General features: G+C 37.4%; 1 protein-coding gene across 2 annotated transcripts; it reads right to left on the reverse strand.

Moving 5' to 3' along the window:
• Position 1: 1 nt before the first annotated feature.
• On the reverse strand, positions 2-21860 carry LOC135690266 (aminopeptidase A). 2 transcript variants are annotated; one of them, XM_065207776.2, is made up of 18 exons: positions 21165-21860; positions 14563-14710; positions 13371-13496; positions 11774-11894; positions 11496-11650; positions 10900-11148; positions 10450-10515; positions 9980-10045; positions 8769-8941; positions 8335-8408; positions 7553-7686; positions 7063-7118; positions 6302-6449; positions 5918-5991; positions 4995-5267; positions 4407-4547; positions 3461-3542; positions 2-1429 (listed from the first exon to the last, which is right to left on the reverse strand). In XM_065207776.2, exons 1-18 carry the CDS (start codon positions 21824-21826, stop codon positions 1289-1291), a joined length of 2889 nt encoding a protein of 962 aa, XP_065063848.2. In that variant the 5' UTR covers positions 21827-21860; the 3' UTR covers positions 2-1288. The 2 variants fall into 2 exon arrangements, with proteins under 2 accessions (XP_065063848.2, XP_065063847.2); XM_065207775.2 differs by lacking the exon at positions 3461-3542 and adding an exon at positions 3615-3696.
• Between the last annotated feature and the right edge of the window lie 501 nt (positions 21861-22361).

Raw genomic sequence — 22361 nt, forward strand, 5'->3', positions numbered from 1 at the left:
ATCAATTCATTTGTATTTTAATTGTGTTGACACAATCTAATTTGAATCTAATGCATATTATTATCCGGTTGATACAAATAAATATTAGTGAATTGAAATATACAACATATTAAGTATACAACAAGTCTTAAATACAAGGAAATATAATTTCATACAGAAGAAAACATTTCAATGAAATGTTGTGATGAAGAAGTCAACAAGTCGGACAATGAGGTCAAAGGACAAAATCGGACAATGAGGTCATCACTCATTTACACTGTACAATGTCTTATTTTTCTGAAACTTACAACAGAAGGACAAAACGTTACTGTCCGGTACAGAGAGATGTCCTCTGTAGGGGGGTATCCGATGCAGGAAGGTGTCCGTTGCAGGGTGGTGTCCGTTGCAGGGTGGTGTCCGCTGCAGGGTGGTGTCCGATGCAGGGTGGTGTCCGATGCAGGGTGGTGTCCGCTGCAGGGTGGTGTCCGATGCAGGGTGGTGTCCGATGCAGGGAGGTGTAAGATGCAGGGAGGTGTCTGTTTTAGGGAGGTGTACGCTGTTGTCCATATAAGGAAGTGTTGGTGGATATTTGTTGTGAAGAAGTTAAGAAGGGGAGGGTTAAATTCACTCTTTAAGGAGGTTTGACGTGAAACAGAGGAGGGTTCAAGGGGGGGGGGGGGGGGTTGTCTGTTACTAGTGGAAAAACAACTAGACATTTTAAAAACGATTCTTTGCCAACCAACACAAAAAGTTCTAGGTTTTTAAAATGCTAATGAGGTACTGAGCCAGCAATAAAATAGAGTTGATATCAATATGAAAAGTACAATAAATTTCGATACGAAAGGTCAAAAACATAGCCTTTGATCTATGACCTTTGACCGGAAATGATTCACTATGACCTTTGTGGATATGTATTTCCCAAAGTGAATATGTATTTTTTGAGAGGAAAATCCTTTCCCGAGGAAAAACAACTTTTACTAACATTTCTTCGGATAGCCTTTGATTTAAGTAAGCCTGAGTATAAATTATGAAAATGTTTTCTCAAATCTTTTTCAAGGTGATTTAACTTATACCTTAAAATGCCTTAGGATCGTCTTCGAGTAAATTCAGGCTTGTAAATGGTTTTGATCCTCATATGGCGTCATCAACTAAAAATCAAGCCGAGATCCTTGAGGACATTGTGAATGTGCGAGAGGTATGGCTTCTGTATCCAGTACAAAATTACGTCATTAATCAACAGCCAGTACCAGGCCCCAGAAATATTTGCACCCAACACCAAAATAAATATGATATCTCTAACGGCAACAAGCTAAACTTGTTTCTTCAGCCACTCGACAACCTCCTTTTCATGTCCATCCAGCCAATTAATGTGATTCTGGATGCTTTCTAAAGCCTGGTTTAACGCTCGTTGCCCTGTGCCCGTTTGGTGCGTCTTGAAGAATTCTTGTACCTGCAATTCAATTGAATACTTTCAATTCAACTCAACGAATCTGAAGAGAATTTGGCGGGAAAATCTATTAGCATTCGTCATGCTGCATCGTATGACTTTCTGTTGCATAGAACTGCTAAAACGACAACCCTAAAATTAATCAAAACTATCACGTTAAGCTAAATCAACACAAACAATCTTTTGGTGGTACAAAACTTGAAAAAGGTTTTGAAAAAAGCAAGCATTTAGTAAATTAAAGCTTTTCGTAAGGGCCTAAATCAACACCATAATAATCTTTCAGTAAAAAGATCTGTTTCGTGCAGATAGCAATTATTTAACCTTGCTTGTCAATTAGGGAAAGCCATTTTATAATAAGCATTGAATTAAAAATGAGGCTTTGCAGAATTTTCCTAAAACTGTAATTTGACTCCATGTTATAAACTTTTGAGCTCGTTCAGAACTTTGATAAAAACAATTGCATGTAAAATTATTACATTTATTGCCACAAATCTCCCTTACAGAGATTTGCAGACAATCTTATTCAAAGTTTCAATCTCTCAGAACTTTGCTAAAAATAATTGCATGCAAAAATAGTCTATTGATTGACACAAATGCGAGTTGGTGACAGGTGCAGGGCAGGACAAAAACCAGTGACTAGTGACACTGTACCAATTGAGCTACCCGTTGATTGAGCAGCTCTAATAACAATGGCATGCTACTCGCACACTCGGCCGTCCCCATCCCTCTTTAACAAGCTCACAATGCGTATAGAATTCTGTATTAACAGTGTTTTGGGTGCATGGTTTGAGCAAGATTCTTCATTTTAGTCTTTAAAGGAACTGGAAATAGGACATTGTTCCAATGTTTAGATTATTCTTGTTCTTATCAGATGAGGGCCTAATCTTTAAGTTTCGGTCAGTAGGTTTTATCAACACCGGCGTCTTATATGCAAATACAATTAGTTATTTTTAACAGAAAAGTGATCTACTGATCCAGGTTTATGCTTGGAACCATATCAGAAATTATGCAAGCTTTAGGTTTAAGCTGTGTATATTTTTAACTGGATTATACTAAGATAAAATATGAACAGTTTATCCATGAAAGGCAAAACAAAGAGCCATAATTTATAGCTACAAATCGCAAAATAACAAAACTGCAAATTAAAATTAGAATGAAATCGCAATGTTTGATCTAATTTACAGATGTCGTTTATAATATTTCAGGTTCTGATACCCAGATAATACTTTATAGTTAAGGAATATAATGTAAAGCATATGATGGAGTTAGGTATATAATAGTCATTTGAAATAAATGGAGTAAAAGTATTTCAGGTTACATTTAAGATATTAAGGGACAAAGATTAAAGTTTAAAGAGAAAAGTTTAACATGTTAGAAAGAAGGATTTACCATACTAGAAAGAAGATTAGAAAGTTTACCAGTAAAAAATTATAAGTTAAAGGTGAAAGGTTTCCATATTAGTAAGAGTGACGTCAGATTTTAAGAGCTTTAAAAATAAGCTATACAAGATTGCATATTAAGAGTTTAAGAGTGGAGTTCTTAAAGGTTAAAGGTGAGGGTTTACATGTTAGAAAGAATGGCCTGAAATTACAATGTCTTTAAAAAATAAGGTGGATAAAGCTAGATATTAGAGGCATTGAGTCATGATAAAATGGATTGGGTATACCCTAAGTGCCAAAATCCGCCGAGTCATGGTTTTTATGACTGCGATGCTATTGGTTGACCTGAAACTGGTCACATGAACTCACCTCGTACTGATTGACAAAACAATTTCCATCAATAGCAAGTTGTCAACAACGGATGCAACTATCACATGAAACAGCAGCGATCACGCCGAAAAGAAATGACTCCTTTATAGAGAAGGCCTACTTACCATGACTCAATGCCTTTAAGAGTTTAACAGCGGAAGTCTTAAAGGTTAAAGGCGAAGGGTTAAAGGTGAAGGGTATCCAATGTTATCAAGAATGACGTCACAGAAAAAGGGTTTTAGCTTTACGTCACGAAAATTTTAATTAGCTTTACATTCTATTGTACCTGATTTTTTTCTTTATTTGTTTTTGCGCTACCAAAAACGGATTCAATGATTTCTGATATATCAAATGAATCCCCACCATATCTAAAAAATAAAGATATAAAAATATGTAAATGACTAACAACTATAAATTTGTGGGAATAAACTTTCATTTACCCGATCTTTCTCTTCTACGGTTTTCCCCAATCCGAATGTCCCCTTTATAACTTTTGATATTGTGAATGAAATTCCAGAATACCTAATAACAAAACAAAGTAAGTGACGATGACGTAAACATTTGTGACGTAAACAGACAGAGCTAAACGAGATATGACGTAAGCATTCGATAATATCAGAAGTAATTACGTCGATAGTATTTATGATTATACAAACTAAGTTCTACTAAAAACCCATAATTGGTAAACCACAATTGAGAAAATAAACACATTAGAATGCGCTGAGATGTAATAAAATCGATCATAGTCGAAATCTTAAATTTGCTGATATCAAGGATTCTATTAGCAGCCGACAACCGGCGAAAGTCTGACACTTACTCACCAAACCTTCACCACCTACTTCACCCCCACTTCAATAAGACTGCACGAGCTTTATTACACTTATAGACGCCTACTTCTAAATGTGAGCATTCTAATTCAAAAATTAAGAACAATTTTGGATATTACGCTCCGCGAGGCAAGATTTTACTTCCGTGGTTCACTTGAAAAATTTCACATTCTGGGTAATGTCTACTTCCAGGAATCTGATTGGCTGAAAAAAACCTCCAAACCAATGAAAAGCCAGCAGAAGCCTCAATGTGGACCAATCAGACTTCCGGTTTACCACATGTGCCAAAACCCGGCTGCTGACAGTGTTTTTTTCGAAAATGACAGAGACACTGAAGAAATGGACCTTATTCCACTATGAAAGTTTGTATTAATCAATTAGTAGAAGCAGTTGGTCCATAATTACCTCTCGAATATTGTGTTCCAGTTCTTAAATGTGAAGTCCCAAGCTAACTTCTGACCAACTCTGTTCGAAGCAACACCAATGATGACGGATGACGAATCTTGAGCCCGGACTTTTGAACTGTCCAAAGCCATGTCCAAGTACCTGGAACGTAAAATAAGAGGTCAAAAGTGGTCAATGAAAGGTCACAAAATTGACTTGTTTCTTTGTGTTGAGTTCAGGTCAAAAAAGGTCATGTTCCCTTGGGCTGCATTGTTTTAATACATATGACTGTGATATTTCACCTTTGCTCTGTGACCTCAGTTTTTGACCTTTGCCATTCTATCTTTAGATAATGACCTTGCCTATTAGCCAGTTTCTCTATATTAAAATAACGAAGAAAACACCCAAATTTGTCATTGGAGTTACAAACACCAGGAAATCACCAGTACTGCTGACATGGATAAACTAGCTAAAAATGACGTCACTTTATTGGCAACGTTTCCAAACTAAGTTGTCAGTGTTCACTCATAGCGGCAAGTTGTTTTAAAAACCCTCAATTTCACTCGGTGCATAAATAGAAAGCATTACAATTTTAACCCAAACACTCACTTTTTCAATAGTTTGGGATCCTCAGTCTCTGACAATGAAAACAAAATTTTCCTCTTCTCTGTTGAAACCAGCGTCGTTTCTCGCCTTTGCCAGAGGAAATTCCAGTCATCTTCTGTTCCATATTTTATTCCAGCGGCATAGACAGATCCTTTCAGATTAGGAGGCAATGGCGTTCCTTTTGTCTTGAAATCACGGAACAGTTCCAGGGCCCTCGTTTTCGCTGATGTATCATTATGCTTGACCGCAGAGCCGAGAATGAGGCCTCTCAGATATCTGAAAGAGGCAGCAAACATAAATTAAGCACGTAAATTAGATCGGCCTCCTAAAATATGTAGGCCACAATATCGTCTAAACATCCATCTTTCCTGTTGCTCGCATTAAGCGCATTAAAGGTACTCGACACCAGGTAAAAGTGTCTTACAGCCACTTGACCCGTAGTGGTTGACCTATCAAATTGAGCACAGAGAAAACACGTGAACAGTTTCCGTCTTTCTGCAAATCGGCGAAACCCTAGAGTGGTTTCACGTGAGTAGGTACTTCAAATTCCTTTCAAACGCACGTGCTCTTATCGCGTTACTTTTGGATTCGCTATACTTACACATGTCAAATGCCTTTAAGCGTGAGACTAGGAGTAACAACTTAGAACCGTCCTGTTCTAAACAGCGAAGCGTGAACAGCTCTGACTTGTGGCATCGACCACATTATGGCTAAACAATAATTCCCATTCTGTTTATAGCATAGATAATAGATTTCCTCGTGAAATACAACGAGAAATGGTGTTGTTTTAGTGCATTCGTACTGTACGATATCATATCGTGTTATACAATATTGTCTTATCTTGTATTTTATAGTACTTTGATACATGATATTATACACTATCATATCGTATTATCATAAGCTGATATCTACAGACAAAAAGTTACCTCTCTAAATGTGTTCCCTCATCTTTCCATTCTAATTTCTTTACAAGAGGCTGAATAATCTTTAATATATATTGCTAGAAAAGAAATATTATATTACAAGTTATTAAAAATACTGATTCAGGCTACTAATAACGAACATAAAACTCCAGTAACAATACTCAAGACATGTTTAATATCTTATTAGCGACGTTGCGCTATTGGCAAATATCACTTTGTGAAATATCACTGAATATATCAATATTTTGATAGTCGTTATGATACATCGATAAGTATTGTCATTTTAGTTATTAGCAAGTAAAAGTCCTGGATGAATATTTCCTTCAGAGAGAAGACAGTTTTATTTGAATGCTCGCTGCATGAGCAGAAACAGTTGTAAAGGCTGACCTCGTAATAGGCATATCCTGGCCTCCCTTCCAACATGGATGAAATATACCCCAACGAGGCCATGAGTGAGTTCCATGGTACGTAGTCTTGCTCTTTGCTGAAGTATTTTGTCAAATCAAGTGCAACTTGGTAGCTCAACATATCAGTCCTAGAGAAGACAAGCTATCACTCTAACCACACGATCACGATGAATCATAAAAAGTGGAATGATTTTCATATAGGATAGGCCAACAATGTAATGTGTACTGTACTTTGCAGTATAGGAGGCTAAGAGGGTTAGTAGCGTCTTTTATGATCATTAACTCAAAAAATGTCCGTAATATCTTAACGAACGCTCAACACAACAACAGTTTAGTCCTATGTTACCTTAGAAGATGTTAAAGATCATAAACAGACAACCGTTAAGTTGGGTTGGGAAGCATAAGATAAAAAAGGACTACACATAAAAAACAGGATAATTTCACTTTCAAACTCGTTTTCTTATGGTCTTAAGACCGCATCTTGTTAAAAGGGTTATTATTAAGAAGACTGGGAAGAACGCAGAATGAAGCTGCGTAGGATAAGTTGCTACGAAGCAGCTTTGTAACAGTAACTCTAAAATTTTCCAAATTTCGCTGAATACTGTTGAAGACTCCAGAGGTCTGAGCACTAGTCAGCAACGACAATTCGACGGTTCTCGAGTCGCTTTGATAGTTTGTACGACTAGAATCCTTAAGAGTTTGAGTAAGTTTATAGAAATAAATCAGTAAGAGAATATCTACCTGGCAAGTTCAAAGGCATCGTCAATGAGGTTGGCACGATCAGAGGAACTGAAGATCTAAATATATTGAAAGAAAATGAATTAAGCAATATCAAAAATACATTTTTCAAATATAACTGTTTACCAGTCCGTTGAGATCTATAAATAAAATATTTTATACTCAAATAAACCATGGTGTCCTGGGCAGGGCCTCCGACGAAGGGGGCCGGGGGGCACGGCTTCCCTTTTTTGCAAAACAATAGAGCTCTTTCTACAATCTTTTGATATGATTGTAAAATTTTCCTTTGCCCCCTTCTTTTCAGCAGGTTAAAATATTAAGGAGGCAAGTCTGTGAAATATTGGGTCGGGGAAATAGGCCTAGATTTAAGAAATGTCTCTAGAAAGAGATATCTTAAGAGTAAAACACAGTAGATAACACGCTGTTGCTAAGGAGGTACCCTAAACAAGAAGAGGGTCCTTTAGGGCAGGTTAAGATATTAAAAAGATCTTACCGAATGATTCTTCAGCAGTTGTTCACTCAGGAGCTTCCAATTTTCGACTTCGTAGTTTGTTCTGAAGAATCCTTTTGTGTCAATGTTGATTTTGATCCACTCACCCGGTTTTGGGCAGGGAAAATCTAATTGCTCTGTAAGATAATTGTTAAATGATTGTGTTGTGAAGAAATGACAGGGGGTATCACGCGAAAAAAGGAGTTATAAGTAAACATATGTTATCAATGCTGCTCCTCAAGGATCCGTTCTGGGAGCTGCTACAATTGTTCCTTCTCATCTTCAAATCCTCGAGATTGATCAATCATCGGGACATATGATACATTACGACTCATGTAAACAGAAACTTTTTAGCTACTTGTGGAAGCTTTTCTATTTTCCTACAAAAGCACACTACTATTCTGGTATTATCTAGAAAAAACGACAAAAACAGACCTTAAAAGACATACAAAGATCCTTACGACATACAAAGATCCTTACGACATACAAAGATTTCTCACGACATACAAAGATTTCTCACGACATACAAAGATCCTTACGACATATAAAGATTTCTTACGACATACAAAGATTTCTCACAACATACAAAGATTTCTCACGACATACAAAGATTTTGTTGCGACATACAAAGATTTCTCACGACATACAAAGATCCTTACGACATACAAAGATTTCTCACGACATACAAAGATCCTTACGACATACAAAGATTTCTCACGACATACAAAGATTTCTTACGACATACAAAGATTCCTCACGACATACAAAGATTTCTTACGACATACCTTTTGATCGGTTGAAGAAAACAACATCTCTTGCTGCTTTTGTCATATACGTAACTGGGATATCCCATTTATATCTGCAAGCCAGAGATGTGGTTTAGAAATGTTTAAGGAATACCAAACAACATACTTGACATCGACTGATATCTACTTTATTAATATCAAGAATTCATTTATATAGCTTAATCCTGATATTTCGGACGCCTGATGACTCGATAACTCGATAACTCGAGCCCTCAATAATTTGCATTCTTCTCATGCCACTTGTTCCTTTCGAATACTTTCGATGCCCCAAACAGTCGTCAAATGGGGACATTTTCAATGTTTCCTTGGTGGCTTAAGTTACTGGGAGTTTGCTAAATGACCAACCTACGCATAGATTAAAGAAATTATGCATGGATATTCTTAAAATTTTGCATAAATTACGATATTCATACCCAAAAGGCGATGATTTTGATGGCTTTGCGTTCTTAGCTGTCATGAAATGCTGCTGCGTCACAAAACATTTCCCAGCATTCTTTGGGTCTTTCTTCAGCATCACGACTGGGAAACCCATTTGAAGTGTCCATGTGTCCATCATTGCTTTGACGTCAACAACATCACCTGTGGCCTAAGTAGAACAAACGATTCGAATTTTCTACTCTGTAGTTTCAACACTTAGGCACTTTTGAAATTATGAAGCCAGCTCTTAATACGAAGCGGTGGTTGCAATGCTTGAATGTTGAACAGAAGGTTGTAGGTTCGATTTAGAATCAACCTCTAATTTGGACCCTTGTCATGTCAATGCAATGTTAAAAGGAAAATCCTAGCCTAACCTATCTTATTATGTTGTTGGCCTAGAACATGTGCCTTCTATAACATGCACTTCGGTATCACTCACGCAAGAGGGTCTAGAGGCAGCGAAAAAATTATCACTCACGCAAGAGGGTCTAGAGGCAGCGAAAAAGTTATCACTCATGCAAGAGGGTCTAGAGGCAGCGAAAAAATTACCACTCAAGCAAGAGGGTCTAGAGGCAACAAAAAAATTTCACTCATGCAAGAGGGTCTAGAGGCAGCGAAAAAATTACCACTCAAGCAAGAGGGTCTAGAGGCAACAAAAAAATTTCACTCATGCAAGAGGGTCTAGAGGCAGTGAAAAATTATCACTCATGCAAGAGGGTCTAGAGGCAGCAAAAAGATTTTCACTCATGCAAGAGGGTCTAGAGGCAGCGAAAAAATTATCACTCATGCAAGAGGGTCTAGAGGCAGCGAAAAAATTATCACTCATGCAAGAGGGTCTAGAGGCAGCGAAAAAATTATCACTCATGCAAGAGGGTCTAGAGGCAGCGAAAAAATTATCACTCATGCAAGAGGGTCTAGAGGCAGCGAAAAAAATTTTCACTCATGCAAGAGGGTCTAGAGGCAGCACAAAATGGCTGGTCAAACCGGTCTCATGCTTAGCACTTTCACTAGGTACAAATCGGCCAAGACAGAATGGCCACTCAACTCATGGCCTTTTCATCAAGTCAAAGTACGAATACAAAGCACTAACTTTTAAGACCGTGTCCTGGATTCCTGTTTACTTTCACTTCCCTTATTATAGATCGCGATTGTTTTTACTTTGATAAGTAATTTTGAATAACTTGAAAATTAGTTTTAAGACACTCACCTTAGCCAGAGAAGACCAAAGATCGTCCGATTTCGCATTGGCGAATTTGTGAATATTCAAATAGTTCTAGGGAAAAAATGAAAAATTGAATAGGACTGTACAGCTAAGACTTGGCTGAGTTGAAACAGAACTATTAATGCAGATTTGAATAGCAACTTTTAAAATATCTAATACTTAATGAAAATTGAAGTCTAACAAAAGGTTAACCGAATATATTTCTTTAATAAAATGTTTCTAGCAGAGAGTGTTAACCTTCTCGTATGTCTTTCGAATGACAGTACATAAAAATTAAAAAAAGATCATTAAAACATGAAATGAAAAAATTCTGATACAAAATGAAGTATAAAACAAAGTATATCAAAATAACAAAATACATTTTACCTTTACAAGATACAACACATACCCTTAACTCTGCTTATAATATTAAAGTCATTGAATAAAATGTCGTAAGAACAGAAACATCAACAAACCTGTAGGCCAGCATCAAACTCCTTTGCACCCAAGTAATCCTTCAACATGCGAATGATCGATGACCCCTAGAAAAAAGATCAGAGGTCAAAGGAGACTAATTCGACACGAGCCAACATCACCTTTCATCCCTCGTGTACAAAACAGCAGATGAGGAAACCTTTTTTACGTTACCCTGGTCCAAGTTTATGATAAGCTAAACACCAAATTGTGGCTTTTGTGTTTCTCTCCACACATTGTGACATTTACCTCAAATTTTCTAATTTTTTTATATTTTCTTCCTTCATGAAGAAAAATGATCAGCTGAATCCATGATTCTTATCGATTCTAAACTGTCAATTAATCACTACCATTCGAGCCAATCAATAGAAAGAATAAATTCCAATCAAGCAATCAAACAGTCAATCAAACAATCAACAAAAATAATACGTCGATTCAATGATTTAAATCACCTTATCATATGAAATTGCATCGAATATGGCATTGATTTCTTTCGGATCTTTAACTGGGACAGAAATCGGATGCGAATCGGCATGTGCGTCCATTGTCAGAGATCTCTGGACATGGGTAATGACAAACTGGTCCATCATCTGCCACTCTTTGAAAATGTCATCAGTACAAAAATATTCCATAAAAGTAGCGAAACCTTCATTAAGCCAAAGGTCATTCCACCAGTCCATGGTTACTAGGTTACCGAACCACTACAAAAGGCAAAGGTGAGTCGAGAGTCAAAGGTGAGTCAAAAGTCAAAGGTGAGTCAAAGATCAAAGGTGAGTCAACCTTTGAAAATTCAAAGGCGAAACAAGAGGGAAAGATGAGTGAAAGTAAAAGGTAAGTCAAAAGCTGAACAGCTATCACGTTACAAATATCGAATAAAAGTCAAATTTCAATATTGTTACAATGAATTTATTTGCTTAACTAATAAGATACAGGAAATATACTACCAAGGAAAGGCTATAAAATCATTTAACTAATTGGGTAAAGTTCGGAAGATAACGCAACTTATTTTTGCAATAAAATTTAGCTTCGGATTAACTTAAATGCAAACCTGATGCGCGATTTCATGAGCTATTACAATAGCAACCCATTGCTTGTTTGAGTCCGAAGATTCTTCCTTGTCATAAAGCAATGACGTCATTCGATACGTAATTAGGCCCCAGTTCTCCATGGCTCCAGCTGCGAAATCGGGGATGGCAATCAAATCTGGAAGCAGAGAATACATGATTATTTCGGTATCTTAAAACTATGGTAATCATTTCTAAAATGATCAATTAATAACGGTGAAATGATTGTCGTGTTTAAAAAGTATGATTCAGTAGTGCCTACCGAGTTTGTTTAACGGGAAATTGATTTTGAAGAATTTCTCGTAGAAATCAAGCACTTTTGGAGCCGTCTGGCTCGCGAACGTCGCTTGACTGATCTGGTCCTCTGGGGCAATGATTCGAATCTGTGAATTAAGAAGATAGAATCACAACTAATGAACATATCAGTTAAGTGATAGGAATCACGTAAGCAGACGATGGACAGATTAACCATGAAACATTTAATCAACAGAAAATTTGACAAACAAAATGGAGGATCTTGGCTATTCTCTTTGAGCATTTATAGTCAGCCACGATGCGAAGAAGAGGCGATGAAGAACTACGATAGCTTTAAAATGTGACGTTAATAAGAAAATCTATTTCTAGAAATTGTTGCTTTTGATAAAAAAACGTAAAAGAACATAATGAAAAACTTTTGAACATTGAACTACGCAAAGCTTACAACTGCAGACAATTTGGGGGTTTTTATTCAAATTTAGGATTTTGGTAGTAAGTTGTATCTGTATTTTTTAAATGGTTGGCTTTAATCAGGATTTTAAGATATACTTATTTGCCAACGTTAACTCAAAGTATTGATAATCATGATTGAAATAATTTAAATGTGTAATTAATGGGGTGTCAAACATCAGTTAGTAAGTGATAAAGTACAGACAATGATGACCGTAAAATGATAATCAAATTTTCATTGGCATGAGGCTCATTAAAGATGGTGTACTAGATGTTCTGTTTAGAAATCGTAGAAAATTCCTATGTAAATGATACAATATTAACTATTAGATGTCGTTAAAAGTTGCAGCTTTCAGGGGTGTCACTCTCTGGTCCCCCACAAGTGCATTACTCGCTGGCCCTACCCAACAGCTCACGCAACGCCACTGCACAGCATTGCACGAAGACCTGTTTAAAGACTCATTGCTAACATTGAGCCATTGCGCTACGTAAGCATCCCATAATGCATTTTTAGACTGTCTAAAATCAATTACTGCCATTGTTTGAACCGTCGCCACGCTCGCAAAGGCTCATTGTTAGCAATGAGTCTTTAAGGAAGAGAAGCGAGGGGTGTTGGTGAAACTATGCCATTGCAAAAATCTCTTAGTAAGAGATATGTTAGACTGTTGGTGACATTGTAAAAAATCTCTTAGTAAGAGATCTGGTCCCCCACAAGGGCATTACTCGCTGGCCCTACCCCAAGCCGCATAATCACTCCAACATCTCACGCTACCCCACTGCACAGCATTGCACGAAGACCTGTTAAAGGAAGAGAAGCGAGGGGTGCTTGGATCGCAAACGACGGTAAATACTGCGTAAAGTGAGAGAAAATAGCACAGACGCATGGCTTTGGTGCAGATGAGAGCAAGAAACTGTTTAAGGAAGAGAAGCGAGGGGTGTTGGTGAAACTATGCCATTGCAAAAATCTCTTAGTAAGAGATATGTTACCTTAATTCCTCTTGAAGAAACAGATTCGATGCTTTTGAAGTCGTCATACAATACTGCGTCAAGTGAAAGAAAAAAGAACAGACGTATGGCTTTAGTGCGGATAGGAGCAAGAGACTGTTGGTGAAACTATGCCATTGTAAAAAATCTCTTAGTAAGAGATATGTTACCTTAATTCCTCTTGAAGAAACAGATTCGATGCTTTTGAAGTCGTGAACAACGAATGCAACAACATATGTGCTCATTTTGACACTTTCCTCAAAATGAACCACCTCAAGGCCATCACGGCGGACTTTCTGAAATAAAAGGAATAAGCAAGATAATCGTGTTGTCAAAACAGACACAGAAATTCCAAGATAAACTGCTTAGAAACATCGCTAGAACAAAAACCAATTTTTATCTTGTTGAAAGAGGAAATAAAGCGTTTTTCTTTAAAAATATAGTCAACTTCTTCGACTCGATTTTTCACGGAGCAAAAATTTGCTCAAATAATTAAAGGCTTCTTATAACTCGAAATTTTTCGGATAACTCGGATTTATAGAAAGTTGAGAAGATTTCATCAGACATCGATTGCTTCTAGACCCAGTACCCCCCAACCCCTCAAGTAGACGGGGTAAAAATTGGAATCCATGGAATATGCATCAGTTTGGGGTTTTTTAATATCATGACAAACCTTTAGTGAAATCGTAGCTTCAACGATTAAAGCAGAGGTGGCGCAAGAAATCTTCCGACAGAGGGGTTTGAGCTTCCGACAGGGGGGCTAAAATGACTAAAATATGCAGTTTTCATACGTCATTTTGTCAAATTTGCTCCGAAAATAACCTAAAATCTCCTCCTTTAGGGGGGCTAGATGCTTCCGACGGAGGGGCTGTAGCCCCCCTAGCCCTCCTCTGGCGCCACCACTGAGGTAAAGGCAATCTGTCCCCTCAATGATTGGCTTATATAAAAAAACTGGTCTTCCCGCTTTAACGGTTCACGCTACTCGCTTTGGCTGGCCTAGCTGCGGTATTTGAAACTGCGAGCAAAAAGCTATCGGAAATGGCAAGAAGATTTAAAAACTGGAATTTAATGATGATAATGGAAGCATTTCCCTTCGCTGTTGACATATCTGTCGCACAAACTAAACAGGGAACCAATTTTTTCTAGCCAAAGCTTCATCACAACGGGAACACAGCCATTTGATTCAAAAGCTCAAAGTTGTCTTTGATTGGTTTAAATCGTTTAATTATCGATCAAACAAAACGGTGCTTGAATTTCAATCCAGGAAAAATGTTGAGCACAATAGGGGACAGACTGCTTTTAATAAAACGATCGAAAGCTTTAAACTCCATGGATTTTACAAAAAATCGATTTTTCACTCACAGTTGCAAGGATCGGCATGTTTGAGACAGCGTTGTGTTCGGGCGACTTCACAATAATGATTTTGAATGTCGCTTTCATTGCCGGCTCATCAAAACATGGGAAGGCGGTACGGGCTGCGGAGGATTCGAAGTGCGTCGTTGCGATGTACCTGCGGAGGCAAATATAAAACTCTTTTATAATACTCTCTACACCAAGCAACAATTGCCACCCCCCCCCCCCCTTCTCTTTGAATCCTATCAAAACAAAGAAACACAATACTGCTTCATGCATCCAATGTCGCCTCCATTCAGTGCAAGCCTCCATTGGGCGGGCATCTAAAACTCGTTACCAGCTTCCTTTAAAATTATTCTAAATTAATTATGCATGCGAAAATAATAAGGGTGCTTTGTTGTAATTTAGCTTTGAAAATGTAAACAAAAAAACAGACACCGACATAGTAGAAAACGAAAATGTGGCCTAATTTTGAGGTATCATAATTGAGTAAAGATGAAAAGGACAAAAGAGAATACATCGCAAAACTGATTAAGTGGAGACAGGTGAAGGGCAGATGTTCGTTTAATAAACACTGAGCTAGCAGAATGCAAATAAAAGAGGCAAAATTGTTATTGTGAGATGTGAGAAAGTATGAAGACATATCCATGTGTTAGTAGTTTAAACAAACAGGTGCTACGACCAGGGGGTCAGCAATAATGAAGGATTTTGTACGGGGGTCGAGGTGGTCTTGAAATAGGGGCAGTTTATTTGAAAAGTAAAGCTTGGCACAAAATTGGAAGAAGGACAATCATGGGCAGGGTACAGGGAAAATAATGCGATATAATATAGGATGAAATATGATGAGACAAAGTAATATTATGTCAGGTGATAAATACTATATGGTTTATATTGACGAAAATGATGTCGATTTGGACATATTCATAGTCGTGTCTCTTGGCTCTTCAGATGAGTGGGGTGAGGGGTTTCCAAAAAAGAAAAATTTACTAACAAACCCATGAAAGAATACCATTCCTTTCTATGGCACCTATGGTTAGGTGACTTAACCGATCAACTAATTGATTACGCCAGCTGAAAATTACGCCGACCATCTGAAAACTTTGTTCACCAACTCATAAAAATGTTTAAAGTCTTTTTTGTACGAGGTAGGGAAGTAAATCAAGCACAGTGACCAAAAACAGACAACTGACACAAAGAGTAAATACTGGGTAGGGGAGTAAATCAAAGCGTCCTTAAGCTCGAATGGAAAAACAGAAAAATTTGATGTGGAAAGATACGATATGCACCCTGCATGAGTCAGGGTGAATTCTAAGTCTTTATGCTTCAGAGGCTGTCACTAAGCAGGATTTTCCCAGCCTCCTATCAACAAAAATGAAGCTACCACCCTTTTAAACAGCCATAGCTGTGCTACAACTCCCGGTTTTTTTAGCCTTCAATGCCGGTTGTGTTATTCCTAGATAGTAACACAAAACAGCGATCAAAACATGTGTAGATACCTGCTATCGAACGCCATGAGAGCTCTCATATTCCCTTTCATGTTGGCCTCGTGAAAATCAACTCTCAAAGGGAGGCAGTGGAACGAGATCTATCAAGTTATTTTAGGATCAGGCCTACAGACAACTTTTAAGGGACCTGGGGAAAATATGACTTTTGATTACGTCACTTTAATATACGATACGAAAAATTCAAACTTAGCACATTGAAAGCAAATCGTCATGACCCATCGTAAATTTTAGTAGCTGTTCTTTAGTAGCCCCTTTTCCTAGGGAACAGAGGCATCATTCCTTGCCCTATCTTCGAGAGAACGTGTTGAGCAGTGGCAAAATTTGACGGAAAAATGAATTAAACAACCACTGAATATACAACACTGACGTTAAGAGAAGATGGCCTTAGCAGAAGGTTCGCATATTTAAACAAAGACAGCCAGCCCGTGGTTTCAAAGACAACGAGCTTCGCAGTATTCAGTAGTGACGTCACGCGACACCTGCGCGTGGCCACCAACGTTGAACAACGTGATGTTAGGGACACCTTTATTGACATACCAGACTTTTTATCAGCAGATTATCTTATGAAATTACTTTTATCACGAACTCACTGAGCGCTGCAACGCCCTTAGCGAAATCAGGTTTTCTCCGCAGAACAGTGCTATTAAAAAGACACTTTACAATGAGATATCATATCACAGCGAAATATCCGTACCACAACATATCACAATGACGCAGAAGAGCCAAGAAAGTCCCACAATTATAATCACTAAATTCGACTATCGGAAGATGGAGGCCTTTTAATTGTCTAGGCCGATTCGACTGACGCAAAAGTATACTGTAGGGCCTAAATGATCTTAAAGGCATTGAGTCATGATAAAATGGATTGGATATACCCTTAAATGCCAAAATCCGCTGAGACATGATTTTCATGACTGCGATGCTATTGGTTGACCTTGAACTGGTCACATGCAAAACAATTTTCATCAATAGCAAGTTGTCAACAATGGATGCCAATAACAAATGAAACAGCAGAAATCATGCCGAAACCAAATGACCCCCTATAGAGAAGGCCTATTTACCACTGCAGATACCACATTCCAGATTTTTTTTCCAAACAACAACAAAAAACACAACAGCAACAGCAGAAAAAGAAATAATGGGCCTACACAAAATAAAAACCCAGGTTTGCAATTATGCATCCCGCAGTTCTGTAAAATTTCTGTTCCAGTCAAATTCAGAGCAGTGTTCACTTCACAAGAAACCCGATTTCAATATGCGTTCTGCATGCACGTGGCGAAACCAGGCAATGTGGCTAAATTTAACTTTCTCTGCATGGCGAAATTTTATCGGTTTTAGGCTATTTTCGTTTTGTATTCGAAATTCTGCTGCAGCATACACGAAACAGCTGGTCTGCAGACTTAAGTAATATACTTCCAACTGTGATTCGTTTCAAAGGAAATTTTATCAGTCGAATATGACGTGGCGGGCTAGTTCGAGTCCGCGTGCTTCTCCTATCAATTTAAAAATCTGAGATCAGCGCTAGATCGCAAGACACTGAATTGAAGTTGTGTTAAGAAAATCCATTCCGCTTGTTTTCCCGTAATTTTTTATGCACAAAAACGAGCGCATTTTGAAGATGTGTGATTGTGCACGAAATATCTAATGAATGATAACACTTCTAAATTTTAAGGAAATTAAACCATACTGTACACTCAATACAAACCTTTGTATACAGGAAATGCTTGTGGTTCTTAAATTTATATGAAACTTTGACGTTGGATTGCTTTTAATTGGCTTTTAAATTAGTAAGGTGCAAGTATAAAAAGTGCAAGTAAAAATGGCTTTGAAAAAGGCAAACATTTTGAGACATACTCAAGCATTGCGTCTAACGTCGAAAAATTAAGGACTGCTTAGTCAATTTTTAGCGTGGGCCATAGTCAGGATTAGCGGAGACTCTGTGAGAAAGAATTAATGTTTTGAAAAGAAAGAAACTATTGTCAATTTTAGCGGAAGATCCACGTTTCAAGTGTTAAAACACGATTTTTGATCGTTAACGACACGTAAAGCACGTGGGCGAGAGCACTTTTTCAGTTTTAATGAATAATTCAAAAAAAAATAATGGAATTGCGCTAGCTAATTACGCGGACCGCTGCATTAATTATGCACATTGTTATGTAATTTAGAAACATCGCAAATATGCAACTTTAGTTTGTGAGTAACCATCGAAGCGATACAAGAGAAAGATCTGGCCGAGTAGAATTAAGGGACAAACTAGAAGAGGGAGCAGGGAATTGGGTAATGGGCCTTTGTTCCCTTTTTCCTTTTCATGCACCATATACTGTCAAAGATCATAGCGGAGGAGGAGGAGTCATGATCCGTGACGGAGGCTACTGCTGAAGTTTCTAAGTAGACCCAAAATATCTCTGAATAGACGAAAAGTTTTAGAGATGCCGTACCACATGCTGGAGTGCATCAGGTACTAATTGTCCTTTAAACAATGGACAATTAAACAATGGAATTGCCACTTAGCCTAGGGGGGGAAACAAAAAATTTAAGCTACGCCCTTTTAACCACCAGAAAAGGCCCTTTTACCAACAGGGAACGCCAATTTTATCCGAGGGGAACGCCTATGACTAACTTTTGTTTGAAAATCAGCAGTTTGAAAATCATAGGATTACATCACAAAAAGTACGATGTCAAATTATTAGCCCTCCCCCAACATTTTCTCATCGAATTTAGACGAAATACAAAATCGATTCTGCTGAGAACTGGGGGGGACGTGTCCCCTCCAGTCCCCCCCCCCCCCGTTGCACCGCTACTGCCTTTGAACATAAGAGAGAATCAAGTGGTTCTATGCATCATTTTGAAATGAGCCCTATGTGTGAAATAAATTGCATTAAACATGCTAGGTTAGGTGTTAAGAGACCCCCTACCAAAACCTCTTTCCACATCCCCATTTGCCCTGTTCACAACACAACAAAACACAAATTAATAGCTAGCCCCCCCCCCTGGAATGAGAGGCTAGCCTAAGTTATTATGGTTATTATTATGATGATGACAGCACAGAAAAACCATCTGGTCATTCGCCTCAATCTAGACCATCAAATTCTCTTGAATTTGCCAGGAGTCTCCTTGTTTTGTCAGGATTCTCCCAGTTTTCAATGTTTCAAGATTCGCATTTGCAAAATTATTCAATAATATAGTATTGCTGTAATGGTAACAAAGTCACAAGACTTCATTGACAACCCAGCTATAAAGTGGAAGATCGTGTTGAGGGCTACCACTCTCTACTGAATGCTTGATGATTTGACTGCATGTAGCCAAAAATTCACCAAATGTGATTGACAGAAATTGTGTCAAATCTCAAAGCTTTTTGCCAAAACCACAAACTTTTAACCAGAAATTTAAAAAAAACATCCATGCTTTGCTTTTCCAGCAGCAGGATGGTCTCCAAATCTAATTAAGAGATACTCATCTTAAGTCATATTTTTATAATTTATCGTGTTCTAAAGAAGATTTTAAATTTGGTCAGGCAACACCAGATTCTCTGTCGTTCCAATCAGTGCAGAGATTCTTAATTCTTTACGGTCATATATTTGATCAGCACACATTGATAGAATCAAATTTTGATCAATAGGTCATTAAATATTCATGCTTATGGGAGAAAGAAACGTAAAGATCTCAAAGCAATCCCTAGATTCAGAATAATTACTGAATAAATACAAGAGTTTTCATTGCAAGATGAGCAACTTACTCCAGCTAATCAGTGGGATGGGTGAGAAACTTCACCAAATAGAAGAAAAATCCTTGCACAATAAGCAAATTTTCTGTGAGTCGCTCAATCATTCAAAGTAATGGTTTGAGAATAGGGCTTTGAAATTAGGTTTTCAAGCAATTACTGACATGGTAGGAGTGAATCTGGAATCAAATTCATGCTCATGGGAAATTTTATTACTTTATCTTTATAAAGATGTTTCAAGAGTAGCTACTTATTGCAAAAAATTGTCACTGATGGTATACTATCTTGAAAGAGCTTTTTCAGAAGAGACCTTACTGATGGGAAAGATTTTTTTCAAATTCTAAATCTATAGATTGAAGATTGAAATTTTGACATATAAGAATGAAGGACAGTTATGTCCACTAACAGAAAAACATCATTTTATATTCATTAAAGATTTGTTATTTTCTTCAAAAGGCAGTTTCAATTGGCAGCAAGACTCAATACAAAGTTAGAGCCATAACATTTAAGTTGTATTGGATATATTGTCAAAATACAATGTGAATTTTATGAGATAGTTATTGAAATCATCATGCTACTAATCAAAATAAAGCATTTTAGCAGCAGGGATGGGCTGCAAACAAATTTCTAGAAATTTTTCTCGTAGACTACAACTTTAGTTCTCCAATAACTTCCTCGACATGCTCAGTCCTGAACAGAGACAGACAAGCACACTGAGTTGGATTAAAAGTCAGCTGCTGGCAGAATTGTTCCTCCTTTTTGTTCAATTTTGAAAAATGAAAGGTTCGTGTACACTAAGGCATAGTTAGGTTAAGAACTGTTTATTTGAAGAAAAAACAACGTTTTGTGTCAGAAAAAAGGAAGCTTTCGTATGTTTATTCAATAACAAGCAGGTACTGTACGATCTTTAGTTCTGAGGTTGAAATTTCTAGAAATCGTAGAATCTCGTTAAGTTCATTGATTCGATCTCGCAAAGACAACGAATTACCAGCCATAGTTATAAATTATTCAACCCAAACCATCAAAAAAGTCTTCATTTTTCTCTTAAATACAAAATCATACAATATCTGTACTGGCAAATAAAGTTCGTGAACATTTCGCATTTTGGTGCTCAACCGGTAGAAAATGAAATAATTTTGGAATTCATCAACAACCGCCTTTGCAAGTGGTCGTGTTCGGCTCTGTTGTTACTCGATTTTTACCCAAGGTCAAGGTTTCTGCAAAATTTTATTCTTTTTACTGGCATTTACGAAGAGAGAATGATAAAAAAGTTCCTTATCAGAAAATTAAAGATCTCGATGTAAGATAGAAAGGTGCCGCGTTTGACAACCTGTAAGAGGAAAAATGATATTTTGAAACAGAAATACATAACAGAAAGTGCATACCTTGTTTCCCCGCTTTTGGTTTTGTACGAACTTCTGTAAAACCCTTGTAACTTTTCTTGAAGTGTCCCATTATACAAAACAACTAACGTGTAATTTTTTCCAACTTCTAAATCTTTTTCTGTTTGAATGACCAGTAATTCCTTCTCTTGGTTCGTCGAAAATTCACCTTTTACAAGCAAGTCATCGTTATTCAACTGCCTGTCCAGATAAGAATTGTTCAGTAAACGGACGTCAGTTATTGTGTTTTCTTTAAAATGAAGTATGACTTTTTTTGTTGGCTTCAAACAGCGGAACAGAATTCTTGTTGAACCAAAAACGTTGAACGTTGTTAAATTTGGGTGCAAATATATTCTATATCGCAATGGCTCTAAATCTCCCGGTAACCTGAGGTCAGGATATGGAAATTCGTTTCTAGCCAGCCGACCTAATTTATTTTTAGTGTGTCTATTGCTCACAGCTCCGACGACGACGCCAAGAACAACCAACGCTAAAACAGAAAGAACACCGATAAGTAACTTCAGATTCATTTTCAGCCATGTTGAACCGCCAGCTTTTTCATCTTGCTTTGCGTTTTTCTTTTTCTCCGCGTCTCCTCCTTCCCCTAACAGCCGTAATTCTTCCTCGTCGTTTGTCGAGTACCCGGCCGTATTTTCATCCGCCATCTTCGATTGGTGATCATATGTGTAAACCTTCGAATTAACTTCCTTTTGTTTAGGGCTTCGTTAATTTATGATAAATATTCTGCATAACTAATGAGTTCTTCTTTTCGATTCGTATCATTTGGGATCTATTCGCTTGGGCGAATTCATGTTTTGAAATCATGACTTCGCTGGCCAGCCATGAATTACTGGTTCAGCGGTCTAAGGACTAATTTTCACAATCAAACGAAAGAATAACGACAAATTTCTCGGAACAACAAGATGAATATTCGATGAAATGCTTTTACAAGTAAATTGTAATTTCAGACTAACCGGAGAACCTTTCACAAGCGCTCTCATAAAACGAACTGAACTAATTGTGTAAAAATCTAAATATATAATTGTGCAACATAATAGTGTAGCTCAAGGGACAAATAAATGATACGCGAAGGTCTATTTAAAATCTGAGAGGTTACTGATTAAAATATATAATGCCGAAAAAATACAAATGTGTTACTGAATTAATTGGAAAACGTGAACGTAGAAAACAAGCAAAATG

Source organism: Rhopilema esculentum, chromosome 1 (assembly GCF_057945365.1).
Source record: "Rhopilema esculentum isolate cy_ngs chromosome 1, ASM5794536v1, whole genome shotgun sequence".
Taxonomy (NCBI): Eukaryota; Metazoa; Cnidaria; class Scyphozoa; order Rhizostomeae; family Rhizostomatidae; genus Rhopilema; species Rhopilema esculentum.